This window comes from Ovis canadensis, chromosome 23, assembly GCF_042477335.2.
Source record: "Ovis canadensis isolate MfBH-ARS-UI-01 breed Bighorn chromosome 23, ARS-UI_OviCan_v2, whole genome shotgun sequence".
In the NCBI taxonomy this organism is placed as follows: Eukaryota; Metazoa; Chordata; class Mammalia; order Artiodactyla; family Bovidae; genus Ovis; species Ovis canadensis.
In genome coordinates, this window is record NC_091267.1 from 74,819,773 (window position 1) to 74,833,621 (window position 13,849).

Genomic DNA, 13,849 nt, shown 5'->3' on the forward strand with positions numbered 1-13,849 from the left:
TTAGCTCCTCTTCACTTTCTGCCATAAGGGTGGTGTCATCTGCATATCTGAGGTTACTGATATTTCTCCCGGCAAGCTATATTCCAGCTTGTGCTTCCTCCAGCCCAGCATTTCTCATGATGTACTCTACATATAAGCTAAATAAGCAGGGTGACATTATACAGCCTTGACATACTCCTTTTCCTATTTGGAACCAGTCTGTTGTTCCATGTCCAGGTCTAACTGTTGCTTCCTGACCTGCATATAGGTTTCTCAAGAGGCAGGTCAGGTGGTCTGGTATTCCCATCTCTTTCAGAATTTTCCACAGTTTATTGTGATCCACACAGTCAAAGGCTTTGGTATAGTCAATAAAGCAGAAATAGACGTTTTTGTGGAACTCTCTGCTTTTTCCATGATCCAGCGGATGTTGGCAATTTGATCTCTGGTTCCTCTGCCTTTTCTAAAACCAGCTTGAACACCAGGGAGTTCACGGTTCACGTATTGCTGAAGCCTGGCTTGGAGAATTTTGAGCATTACTTTACTAGCATGTGAGATGAGTGCAATTGTGCGGTAGTTTGAGCATTCTTTGGCATTGCCTTTCTTTGGGATTGGAATGAAAACTGACCTTTTCCAGTCCTGTGGCCACTGCTGAGTTTTCCAAATTTGCTGGCATATTGAATGCAGCACTTTCACAGCATCATCTTTCAGGATTTGTAACAGCTCAACTGGAATTCCATCACCTCCACTAGCTTTGTTCATAATGATGCTTCCTAAGGCCCACTTGACTTCACATTCCAGGGTGTCTGGCTCTAGATTAGTGATCACGTCATCATGATTATCTGGGTTGTGAAGATCTTTTTTGTACAGTTCTTCCGTGTATTCTTGCCACCTCTTCTTAATATCTTCTGCTTCTGTTAGGTCCATACCATTTCTGTCCTTTATCGAGCCCATCTTTGCATGAAAGTTCCCTTGGTATCTCTAATTTTCTTGAAGAGATCTCCAGTCTTTCCCATTCTATTGTTTTCCTCTATTTCTTTGCATTGATTACTGAGGAAGGCTTTCTTATCTCTTCTTGCTGTTCTTTGGAACTCTGCTTTCAGATGCTTATATCTTTCATTTTCTCCTTTGCTTTTCGCTTCTCTCCTTTTCACAGCTATTTGTAAGGCCTCCCCAGACAGCCATTTAGCTTTTTGCATTTCTTTTCATGGGGATGGTCTTGATCTCTGTCTCCTGTACAATGTCACGAACCTCATTCCATAGTTCATCAGGCACTATCTATCAGATCTAGGCCCTTAAATCTATTTCTCACTTCCACTGTATAATCATAAGGCATATGATTGAGGTCATACCTGAATGGTCTAGTGGTTTTCCCTACTTTCTTCAATTTAAGTCTGAATTTGGCAATAAGGAGTTCATGATCTGAGCCACAGTCAGCTCCTAGTCTTGTTTTTGCTGACTGTATAGAGCTTCTCCATCTTTGGCTGCAAAGAATATAATCAATCTGATTTCAGTATTGACCATCTGGTGATGTCCATGTGTAGAGTCTTCTCTTGTGTTGTTGGAAGAGGGTGTTTGCTATGAGCACTGCGTTCTCTTGGCAAAACTCTATTAGCCTTTGCCCTGCTTCATTCCACATTCCAAGGCCAAATTTGCCTGTTATTCCAGGTGTTTCTTGACTTCCTACTTTTGCATTCTAGTCCCCTATAATGAAAAGGACATCTTTTGTGGGTGTTAGTTCTAAAAGGTCTTGTAGGTCTTTATACAACCGTTCAGCTTCTTTAGCATTACTGGTTGGGGCATAGACTTGGATTACTGTGATATTGAATGGTTGCCTTGGAAACAAACAGAGATCATTCTGTCATTTCTGAGATTGCATCCAAGTACTGCATTTCGGACTCTTTTATTGACCATGATGGCTACTCCATTTCTTCTGAGGGATTCCTGCCCGCAGTAGTAGATATAATGGTCATCTGAGTTAAATTCACCCATTTCAGTCCATTTTAGTTCGCTGATTCCTACAATGTCGACATTCACTCTTGCCATCTCTTGTTTGACAACTTCCAATTTGCCTTGATTCATGGACCTGACATTCCAGGTTCCTATGCAGTATTGCTCTTTACAGGATTGGACCTTGCTTCTATCACCAGTCACATCCACAGCTGGGTATTGTTTTTGCTTTGGCTCCATCCCTTCATTCTTTCTGGAGTTATTTCTCCACTGATCTCCAGTAGCATATTGGGCGCCTACTGACCTGGGGAGTTCCTCTTTCAGTATCCTACCATTTTGCCTTTTCATACTATTCATGGCGTTCTCAAGCTGGCCCCACAGGGCATGGCTTCGTTTCATTGGGTTAGACAAGGCTGTTTTCCGTGTGGTTAGATTGACTAAATTTCTGTGAGTATGGTTTCAGTGTGTCTGCCCTCTGGTGCCTTCTCATAACACCTACCGTCTTACTTGGGTTTCTCTTACCTTGGACGTGGGGTATCTCTTCACGGCTGCTCCAGCAAAGCGCAGCCGCTGCTCCTTACCTTGGACGAGGGGTATCTCCTCACTGCCGCCCCTCCTGACCTTGAATGTGGAGTGGCTCCTCTCGGCCCTCCTGCACCTGCGCAGCCATCACTCCTTGGACGTGGGGTTGCTCCTCTGGGCCGCCGCCCCTCACGGCCCTGAGATTTCTGGGAACTAAGGAAGTGGCTCTTAGACTTCCCCCACCCCTGCCTTTATCCCTGCTTTTCAGCAATTTGATTTTGATTTGCCTCAGTTAAGCTTTTTCTACTTGCTTTTGCTTGCTGTTTGTTGAGCTTCTTGTATCTGTAAGTTTGTCATTTTCATCTGATTTGAAATATCTTTATTAATTCTTCAAAACATTTTTCTGCCTGTCTCTCTTCTTTTCTGAAGACTCCAGTTCCCTGTGTGTTAGGCTGCCTGAAGTCATCTCCCCACTTATTAATGGCCTGGCTTTTTGTTTCTCCCCCAGGCATTTTTCCGTTTTAGAGAGTGTATGGCACACAGGTGCCCTCCATGGAAGCAGTCTGAGCGGAGAGACTGCAGGTCTCCGGAACACCCGTGCAGCTTGTTTCCCGCCAGCGTACACGTTTCCTTTACTTTCCCAGTGTTTCAGTTGTGACTCCGTTTTTGCTCCTTGTGGAAGTTTTCCTTAATGAATGTTTTGTGAAAGAATGTGGACATACGCATTCATAATCTGGTGTAATTCCCCGTGCCTCTTACAGTCTTTCAGTGCTATTTAAAAATGAAATCCTCAGAAGAAGAGAGTGGGGGAAAGCCATGGAGCGTAGTGTGTGCTCACCGTTTTTCTTCGCTCACAGAAGTTAGTTGGTGTAAATGAGCCGGGGTAGTTCTGCCTTGTCGTTCAGTCACCCAGTCAGGCCCAGCTCTTTGCCGCATCGTGGACTGCAGCACACCAGGCTCCTCCTCTTCATTTTCCGGAGTTTGCTCAGATTCCTGCCCATTGAGTTGGTGATGCTGTCTAACCATCTCATCCTCTGACACCTGCTTCTCCATCTGCCTTCAGTCTTTCCCAGCATCAGGGTCTTTTCTAATCAGTTGGCTCTTCATATCAAGTAGCCAAAGTATTACCTGCTCTTAATCTGCTCAGAGTCACGAAGAAGGAGACAAGACTGGATTATGCAAATGGGAGAAGAACCACAGTTGGGTTGGGCGTGGAGAAGAAAAGATGAGCTGACTGAGCACAAAGCGCTTTTGCCTTGCAGGTTGTGTGTGGCAGCCCTGTCGGTGAATAACTTCCGCGACAACCGGGAGGCCCTGTACGGTGTGTTTGACGGGGACCGCAACGTGGAGGTGCCCAACCTGCTGCAGTGCACCATGAGCGACATCCTGGCCGAGGAGCTGCAGAGGTCGCGGAGCGGGGAGGAGTGCATGGTGAACACCTTCCTCGTCATGCAGAGGTAGCGCCTCCGGCCCCGCGGCGGGCCTCATCCCTGCTCCCAGTCGCACTGGCAGAGGCCAGGAGTGAGGTCATTCTGCCCGTGGTGTGTGTGTGTGTCTGTGTGTGTCTGTGTGTGTCTGTGTGTCTGTCTGTCTGTCTGTGGTTGTGTGTGTGTCTGTTTCTGTGTGTCTGTGTCTGTGTGTCTGTGTGTGTTTGTGTGTATCTATGTGTGTGTGTCTGTGTGTGTATATGTCTGTGTCTGTGTCTGTGTGTTTCTTTGTGTGTCTGTGTGTGTCTGTGTGTTTGTGTCTGTGTGTGCGTGTGTCTGTTTCTGTGTGTCTGTGTTTGTGTGTCAGTGTGTCTGTTTGTGTGTCTGTGTGTGTGTCTATGTCTGTGTGTCTTTTTGTGTGTCTGTGTGTGTGTGTCTGTGTGTGTGTGTGTTTCTGTGTGTCTATGTGTGTGTCTGTGTGTCTGTTTCTGTGTCTGTGTGTCTGTGTTTCTTTGTGTGTGTCTGTGTGTGTCTCTCTCGGTGTCTGTGTGTGTGCGTGTGTTTCTGTGTGTCTGTGTGTGTCTGTGTGTGTGCCTCTGTGTGTCTGTGTATCTATATCTATCTGTGTGTCTGTGTTTCTTTGTGTGTGTCTGTGTGTGTCTCTGTGTCTGTGTGTCTGTGTGCGTGTGTTTCTGTGTGTGTGTGTCTGTTTCTGTGCGTTTGTGTGTGTCTGTGTGTGTCTCTGTGTGTCTGTGTGTGTGTGTCTGTGTGTGTATCTATATCTGTGTGTCTGTTTCTGTGTGTGTGTGTGTGTCTGTTTCTGTGTCTGTGTGTCTGTGTTTCTTTGTGTGTGTGTGTGTCTGTGTGTCTGTGTGTGCGTGTGTTTGTGTGTGTGTCTGTGTGTTTGTGTGTGTCTCTGTGTGTCTGTGTGTGTGTTTCTTTGTATGTGTCTGTGTGTGTCTGTCTGTGTGCGTGTGTTTCTGTGTCTGTGTTTTTGTGTGTGTGTGTCTGTGTCTGTGTGTGTCTGCGTGTGTTTTTGTGTGTGTGTCTGTGTGTCTGTGTCTGTGTGTATATCTATATCTATGTGTCTGTGTGTGTGTGTGTCTGTGTGTTTTTGTGTCTGTGTGTGTCTGTGTGTGCGCGTGTCTTTCTGTGTTTGTGTGTGTTTGTGTCTGTGTGTGTCAGTGTGTCTGTGTTTTTGTGTGTCTGTGTGTGTGTCTTTGTGTGTGTGTCTGTGTGTGTGTATCTATATATGTGTCTGTGTGTGTGTCTGTGTGTGTCTGTTTCTGTGTGTGTGTCTGTCTGTGTTTCTGTGTCTGTGTGTATCTGTGTGTCTGTGTGTTTGTGTCTGTGTGTCTGTGTGTGCATGTGTCTGTTTCTGTGTTTGTGTGTGTGTGTTTGTGTGTCTGTGTGTGTGTTTCTATGTGTCTGTGCACGTGTCTGTTTCTGTGTGTTTGTGTGTCTGTGTGTGTGTCAGTGTGTCTGTGTGTGTGTCTGTTTCTGTGTGTGTGTCTGTGTGTGTATATGTGTGTGTCTGTGTGTGTCTGTGTGTTTGTGTCTGTGTGTGTCTGTGTGTGTATCTATATGTGTGTGTCTGTGTGTGTGTGTCTGTGTGTTTGTGTCTGTGTGTGTCTGTGTGTGTATCTATATGTGTGTGTCTGTGTGTGTGTGTCTGTGTGTTTGTGTCTGTGTGTGTCTGTGTGTGTATCTATATGTGTGTGTCTGTGTGTGTGTGTCTGTGTGTTTGTGTCTGTGCACGTGTCTGTTTCTATGTGTCTGTGTGTCTGTGTTTCTTTGTGTGTCTGTGTGTGTCTTTCTGTGTCTGTGTCTGTGTGTGTCTGTTTCTGTGTGTCTGTGTGTTTGTGTGTGTCTCTGTATGTGTGTCTCTGTGTGTGTGTCTGTGTGTATCTATATGTGTGTGTCTGTGTGTATGTGTGTCTGTGTTTCTTTGTGTGTGTCTGTGTGTGTGTCTCTGTGTGTGCGTGTTTCTGTGTGTGTGTTTGTGTGTGTGTCTCTGTGTGTGTGTATCTATATGTGTGTGTCTGTGTGTCTGTGTGTTTGTGTGTGTCTGTGTGTGTGTCTATGTGTGTGTATCTATATCTATGTGTGTGTCTGTGTTTGTGTGTGTGTGTGTTTGTGTGCATGCATCTGCTCAGTTGTGTCCAACTCTTTGCAGCTCCATGGACTGCACAGCCCACCAGGCTCTTCTGTCCATAGGATGTTCCAGCAAAAAGACTGAAGTGGGTTACCATTTCCTTCTCCAGGGGATGTTCCCAACCCAGGGATCAAAGCCACATCTCTTGCATCTTCTGTGCTGGCAGGCAGGTTCTTTACCACTGAGCCACCTGGGAAGCCCTGTTCAAGACACTGTTACGAGAAGAGTCATAGGCCTTTCCCTAGAGGTTCTGGTCGCCGTGGAAGTTGTAGTATGTTGTTTCTAACTCTGAGGGCTGAGTGTCGTGAGCATTCCCACGTTCACAGCGTTGCTTGCTCTTTGTCGCTTTAAAGGCTTTGTAGGTTGTGAAGGACGTGCCTGTTGGTGTTGCACTGCAGACACGTGACCCTGTGGGACCAGGAAGCAGAGAGTGCTTCAAGGCCACAGGAGCAGAGACGATCTTTCCTGCTTCTCTTCTTTCTCTCTCCCTTGATAATCTGCCAGGGGAAGTATCTTTGCAGCAGGGCTACCGAAAGTGTCCGCTGCGGAACGCTGCCCCGGAGAAGCCTCGACAGCTCCCCCAGGCACGAGGACTCCTCAAGAGCTGAGTAGACGCGGCCCAGTGAGGTTCCTCGCCGCAGCTCACCTCGGTGGGCGTGTGCAGTTAACAGTCGATGCTGATAGCAGCTAGTGTTTACTGAGCCCTTAATACATACCAGTCATCACTCTAAATGCCTTAATGCCGAGAGGCAGAAGACAGGGACGTCTGTCTCTACATCTGTCTCCTTTTCTGCTTTGACCACCATCTTATTTCAGAAAAAAGCAAACACATATTATACACACACACCACACACACACCCTTCACACAGCTCAAACAGGCCTGCTTTTTACAGACCCCGAGCACTGGGTCAGCGTTAAGAACTCGAGACTCTCAAGCCCTGGTCACTGGCTGCACTTCTCCCAGATGCAGCCCAAGTCTGGCTTGGCTGGAGGAGCCACGGCCTCTGACCCCAGGGAAGCCGTGCTGCCCTGGTAGAGCCTAGAGCTGATGGCCTAGACGTGCCCAAGCTGGGGTCCAGAGACCCCCGCCACGCCACTTTCTGCCTTGTTTTCCCTGTGGGTCAGCAGGGTGTGGGCCGTGTGCGATGCACACGGTCCTTGCAACAAGCCTGTGTCCTCTCTGCCAACGTCTGATGCCGCGGTCTGGCCGCCCTTGCTCCCGTCTGTGGTGCCCCTGGCCTGACCTTCAGGGTCTGCCCTTGTGAACAGCAGGGTCTGTCCGTCTGGACCTTCCTGCTCCTCTTGTGCCCAGGTCAGTCTGGAGGCTCCGCCAGCCTCGGGCCTTGCCGCCGGAGGTCTGAGCACCTTTTGATTGCCAGCACTTGCAGGTGCCTTGTGTATTCAGTGCATGAGGGACTAATGGTGAGCAGGAGCACTTTGGAGCTCGTGCTTAGACGGTCTTTCCTGTAAACATTGGAGGATGGACCTCATTCGTCTGGAGAGTCATAGTGTGCAGGACAAGAACATGAACAGCGCAGTGTGTGAAGGCTCCTGCCTGCAAGCAGCCCGTGAGGGGCGCGATCGGCCACTCTGACGCGTCGGGGGGGGTCACACCTGCTCCTGTGCGCTGGGTCCCCCCCGCCCCTCTCGGGAGCAGAGGGTGAGGGAGACGCGGCCACCCCCGCTGGCTTTGGCCGCACTGAAACGGGCGCTGCAGGCCACACCAAGCCGGGTAAGCGCTCCTCGTCCCTCAGCGGCTCCTCGGGCTTTCTGTGGCAGAGCGGCCCTGCGCAGCTGGGAGCAGGCCCTGCGTGTGTGCCTGTGTGTGCGCCCAGTGTCGCGGGCTCCCCTGCGCCCGCCAGGCCCTGCTTCGGTGAAGGCACCGCGTGGAGCCCCGAGCTCTGCTCCCCTGCCCCGTGTGGCCGTCTGGCAGCGGTGTGGTCTCTCAGCCCCGTCTCTGCACTCCAGGAAGCTGGGCACAGCCGGGCAGAAGCTTGGAGGCGCTGCCGTCCTTTGCCACATCAGGCACGACCCTGGGGACCCAGGAGGACCCTTCACCCTGACCTCCGCCAACGTGGGCAAGTGCCAGACGGTGCTGTGCCGGAGCGGCGAGCCGCTGCCCCTCTCCAAGTCGTATGCCGTGAGCTGCGAGGAGGAGCTGCAGAGAATCAAGCGGCACAAGGCCATCATCACCGAGGTGAGGGCTGTCTCCCTCAGGTTGGGCGGGGCCGGGAGGGGGCTGCGGGACCGGCCGGGGAGCATCTCCGTCGGCGTCCTGTAGACGCCGGAGCTGATCCGAGATGACAGGTCCGGATCCACAGCATCACAGAGCAGGCTGCGTGTGACGTGCCTGAGTCATCATACGTGCAGAATACAGTACAGGGCCCAGCGGCCTCTCCACGTCGGGGCCGGGCAGTCATCCTGGCTGTTCCTCAGGGCGCCCGCTGGGGGCTCAGGCCCAGCAGCCTCTCTACGTCGGGGCCGGCCGGTCATCCTGGCTGTTCCTCAGGGCGCCCGCAGTGGGGCTCAGGCCCTGCGTAGGGCCGGGCAGTCACCCTGTCCCATCCTCGGGGCGCCAGCAGAGGGCTCAGGCCTGGTGGCCTCTCTGCATCAGGCTGGGTGGTCACCCCATCTTATCCTTGGGGCACCCACACGGGGCTCAGGCCCAGCAGCCTCTCCGTGTCAGGCTGGGTGGTCACCCCGTCCCCTTCTCAGGGCGCCCACTGGGGGCTCAGGCCCGGCGGCCTCTCCACGTCGGGCCAGGCGGTCATTCTGGCTGTGTCTCAGGGCGCCCGCAGGGGGCTCAGGCCTGGTGCCCTCTCCACGTCAGAGCCGGACGGTCATCCTGTCTTTTCCTCAGGGCGCCCGCAGGGGGCTCAGGCCTGGTGCCCTCTCCACGTCAGAGCCGGACGGTCATCCTGTCTTTTCCTCAGGGCGCCCGCAGAGGGCTCAGGCCCGCAGAGGTCACACTGCCTGCCCTCCTCTCCTCCTGGCTCTGGGCCCTGCAGGCTGTCACCTTTCAACCTCGGCGCCTCGGCTTCCTCCTGGGTGAAGCAGGCGTGGCGAGGCGTCTGTCTGGCTTCCGAGGCCGGTGTACGTATCAGTGTGAATTAACTAGTTGTTACTTCAGTCCGTGCCTCCTGCTGCACGCAAATAAGGCGGTGAGTGGTTCTCAGCCAGGGGCCATTCCCCCATCAACACCACGGACACTTGGTAATGTCTGAGGACATTTTTGTTGTCACAACTGGGGTGGAGAGTGCATGCTTTCGGCACGTAGCCAGTAGAAGCCAGTGTGTGCGCCTGTGTGTTAGTCGCTCAGTCTTATCTGACTGTTTGCGACTCCACGGACTATAGCCCGCCAGGCTCCTCTGTCTCTGGGATTCTCCAGGAGTGAGTTGCCATTTCCTTCTCCAGTAGATCTTCCCGACCCAGGGATCAAACCCTGGTCTCCTCCCTCATTGCCAGCAGATTCTTTACCGTCTGAGCCACCAGGGACGCCCAGGGAGAAGCCGGGGACGCTGCTGAGCATCCCACGGTGCCGGGCGGCCCCTCTGAGCCTCCACGGTGCGGGGCGGCCCCTCTGAGCCTCCACGGTGCGGGGCGGCCCCACAGCACAGTCTTTGGCCCGGAAGGTCCAAGTGCCGCTGCTGAGAAAGGCCGTCGGGCTGTGGCACCGAAGGCTGCTTGCGGCACAGCCTCCAGAACGGGCTGGAAGAGCTGGACTCTGTTCACACGCTCACCCTGCAGTGGGGGTCACCTCTGTGTGCCTGAAACGGATAGGTGCTGTCGACGTGATTCCCTTGTCTGCCCACAGGAGGTGTCCAGTCTCGCTTGTCAGTAAAGCCCGAGGAGCCGTGTGATGTCCAGGTGGACAGTGGTGGAGGTCTGCAGTCAGTAGAGAGAGACTGACTCCAGGAAGGCTCGCCCAGGGCCGTGAGGAAGACAACTCAGGACCTACCGTGGGAGTCTGGGAAAGGAGTCTTCCTCTCGACCCCAGGCCCCTCCTGTTCTGAGAGCAGAGAGGACTGAAGTGGACACTAGACGCCATGTAGGGAGCGAAGAGTCTCAGATGGGACCGAGTTACACTGTTAACTGTGCATTGAGTCCCGTGCTCAACAGCACATGGTGCAGAGATTAACCGTTTCTGCAGAAGAACTTGAAGAATCAAGAACCAAGCAGTTATACCAGGGCTCCTCGCTTCAGCCGCAGAGTAAAAGCTTTTTACTGGCAAACGGTCTGAAACTTTGGTTCATGGTTCAGATGGTGGGCACCCAGCTGGACTGAAGCGGGAGGCATCACCGTCTCCATTTGCTGCCAGCAAAGTCAGCTCAGGAATTATAGAAGCCGCCTTTCTCCTTGAATAAGTGTCTGCCTCTCCAAACACTTCACTTCTCCCTACCTAGTCTCACTGGGATCTCCCCAGCAATTTGTTTCAGCCTCCTTCAGTTTAAAACTCTGCCCGCTTCTGGACCTCCCCACACCTGCTGGTTGCTGAGCTGTGGGCAGTGGTCTCAGATGAGGGCCATCACTCTGAATGGTACCTGCCTGGGAGGGTCTGCCGCCCCCCCAGGTGGCTCAGCAGGCCCTTCCCCCGGACCCCTGTGCGTTGCCAGAGATGCTGATCAGACCGTGTTGCTGACTCAGCCAGATGACGGTGTGCTTTGGAACGGACAGGTCCCAGCACAGGGAAGGCATGAAGCGCTTTCCACGTGTCCCTCCTGCTCCCTGCCGTCCCCAGGTTCTGATGACAGGTGGCCGGGAGCCCCTCACAGGAGGCGGACAGGCAGGCCCCGGAGCTTCCCCCAGGCAGGAGCCCCGCCCCCAACTCTCGGTGGTAACGTCTGCTTGGCAACCCCTCTCTTTCCAGGACGGCAAAGTGAACGGAGTGACTGAGTCCACGCGCATCCTGGGCTACACCTTCCTGCACCCCAGCGTGGTGCCCCGCCCGCACGTGCAGTCAGTGGCCTTGAGCCCGCAGGACGAGTTCTTCATCCTGGGCAGCAAGGGGCTGTGGGACAGCCTGTCTGTGGAGGAGGCCGTGGGCGCCGTGCGCAGCGTGCCTGACGCGCTGGCCGCCGCCAAGAAGCTCTGCACCCTGGCGCAGAGCTACGGCTGCCGCGAGAGCGTGAGTGCGGTGGTCGTGCAGCTCAGCGTTCCCGAGGACAGCTTCTGCTGCTGTGAGCTGGCTGCCTTGCCGCCGCCCAGCCCCAGCATCTTCGCGCCCGCCGCAGGCATGGCTGTCCGGGAGCGGCCGGCCGACGGGCTGGGCGCGCCCTCCTCCAGCAGCGGGCTGACCTCTGAGATGAGCAGCGAGCTGTCCACGTCGGAAATGAGCAGCGAGGTGGGCTCCACGGCCTCGGACGAGCCGCCGCCACCGGGCGTGCTGGTCGAGGGCAGCCCCGCTGGCCCCGGCGAGCCCCGCTGTGCGCTGCACCCCGGGGGCGCGCCTGGCGCCTTCCAGCGGCAGCTGTCCAGCGCCACCTTCTCCAGCGCCTTCTCGGACAACGGGCTGGACAGCGACGATGAGGAGCCCATCGAGGGCGTGTTCAGCAACGGCAGCCGCGTGGAGGTGGCGGTGGACATCCACTGTGGCCGCGCCAGGGACGGGGAGCTCCGGCGGCCGCCCGCACCCGGCCCGCCGCCCGAGGCCGCCGCCGAGGGCGCGGGCGCCGCAGAGGACGAGCCGGGCGCGGCGCGGCGCGCGGACGGGGCCGCGGGGACCATGGGGCGCCGGCGGGGAAACGGCTCCGTGGCCCCCCAGGAGCGCAGCCACAATGTGATCGAGGTGGCCGCCGACGCGCCGCTGCGCAGGCCGGGCGGGTACTTCGCGGCCCCGGCGCAGCCGGACCCCGACGACCAGCTCATCATCCCCCCGGAGCTGGAAGAGGAGGTGAAGGAGATGATGAGGCAGCGGCCGCCCGCGCCGCCGCGCCCGGGCCCCGCGGAGCCGGCGGACTGCCGCTGCGACACGCCGCTCTGACGGCCCGGGGCCCGCAGGCCCGGCCGCCGCCGGCCGCAGGCGCCTCCGCGGCCAAAGGCGCCTCCGCGGCCAAAGGCGCCTCCGCGGCCGCAGGCGCCCCTTCTGTTGGCTGTTCAAAAAAAATAATAATTACCACTTCTCTTCAAGTGATGCTCTACCCATATGATTTCAATTTGTTAACCTCTTCCCCTAACGTATCAGATGTGTAAAGACGAAAAACAAAAGGTTTAATATATTACAGAGAAACCGTTAGCGGTAATGTAATGTTTTTTAAATGGCTTTTTTGTTCTCTGTGTGTGGAAGGCAAGGCAGGTTGCCAGGGCTAAATGACTTAGTAAGATTGTGATTCTGTGTTTCTTCCTGGGGGAGGCGTTTTCTTGTTTTCTGCTGTTCTGGGTTCCTCGCTTTGTCTTGAAGACGATAGGCGTCTGTAGAGAATGGAGACTAACTCCTAGGAGTTGTTCACTCTGCCGGGTGACTGAAGTCACTGGGAGTCACTAATTTTCTCTGAGAGAACCGTTGATTGAGAAATTTCTATTGTAAATAGCTCCATGTTGTATAGTGATGCTTCAGAAGTGGTGTAGCTTTGGCGCGAGGGACACAGACTGAACGACTGGCTCCCCTCCGTCCCCACACCCACACGGTCCCCTGTGGTGCGCCCGAGCCCTGCTGAGGGCACTGCCTTCAGGTGAGGGGCCCTGAGCCGCTGGAAGGGACCTGCCCCCCAGGGGCTGCTGCCCCTCTCCTCCTCCTCTCCTGTTCCCGCCCAGCCCCTTTTGCAGACACTTTTCAGCTGTGTTCCTTACCGCTGCCGCCGTCAGCATGCATGGGTAATAGATCCTTTACATACCGAGAGTTACATTAAAGCAAGATGCACAAACGCACATGTCGTAATTTTGGTATAATAAATACGGAATTTACAAGTCCTGGACCCATCTGCTTTTGTCCGGGAAGCCAGGTGTGTCTAACAGATGATCACGCCCGGCTTGGGTTTGGAATGAGCTTTGGGGTTATCTGGTGCTTCCGTCTTTGATTTTTTTCTTTTGAAGAGAAAATAACAAGTTAAACTACCTTGAATGAAGGTAGTGACATCCAGCCTATAGTTAACAATATGTGTAGCTGGTTTACAGCGTTTCCATTTCTGGTTGTTACTGTGTAGAGTAGATATTAAAAGGGGGATAAGGTTGCATAGAGGAGATCCCAGGAAAATCCCACAAAGCCAAGTTCGTTTCCCTTTCTCTCAGGGGCCCCTCAATCATGTGGACCAGTTAATCTTTTTTTTTAATTGGATACAGTTGATCTTTTTTATATTGGAGTGTAGCTGATTAACGGTGCACAGACAAAGTGGAAATCCAGAGCCGACTGCTGCACTCCCCCCCCTCCCGGGAGCAGTGAGTGTGCCGCGGGACCCTCGGGGGTCCCACGCTCCTGCTGGCTGCCTGGCCCCACTTACAGATGGCACCGTCCCACTCTGCATCTGAGACCCGTGTGTGGGAGATGCTCTGGGTCTCCGCTGGGTCTCAAGTGGACCAGCTTTTCAGGTAGAGTGGTTTCCCTTCTTTAGGTCTGCCCTCCAGAGGGGCGCCTGGCAGGTTCAGTGACAGGACGCAGCAACTAGTCTCTCTTGTAGGCTCCGCAGCGGGCTGTCCACCGTCCACCCCTCTCTGGGCAGCCAGAGGAGTGGGCCGCTCCTTGTCTTGGTGATGTCCGCTCTTCACTCCGTGGCGGGCTCCTTGTGCGCTGTGCAAACCACTGAGGCGGTGGAAGGACTGAGCTCATCTCGGCCCCGTCAGCGTGGCTTCCCAGGGGGTGCTCATGGTTAAGGGCCCACCTGCCACG

The 13,849-nt window shown here is 54.3% G+C and overlaps 1 protein-coding gene across 1 annotated transcript in view; it reads left to right on the top strand.

The window, feature by feature from the left end:
* The window catches only part of PHLPP1 (PH domain and leucine rich repeat protein phosphatase 1), a 232,283-nt gene extending 219,350 nt beyond the window's left edge, over positions 1–12,933 (top strand). The window contains exons 15-17 of the mRNA XM_069569000.1: positions 3,711–3,905; positions 7,999–8,227; positions 10,898–12,933. Coding sequence (XP_069425101.1) covers positions 3,711–3,905; positions 7,999–8,227; positions 10,898–12,010 — 1,537 coding nt within the window. The 3' untranslated portion in view covers positions 12,011–12,933. The remainder of the gene's footprint in view (positions 1–3,710; positions 3,906–7,998; positions 8,228–10,897) is intronic.
* The last annotated feature ends 916 nt before the right edge of the window (positions 12,934–13,849 follow it).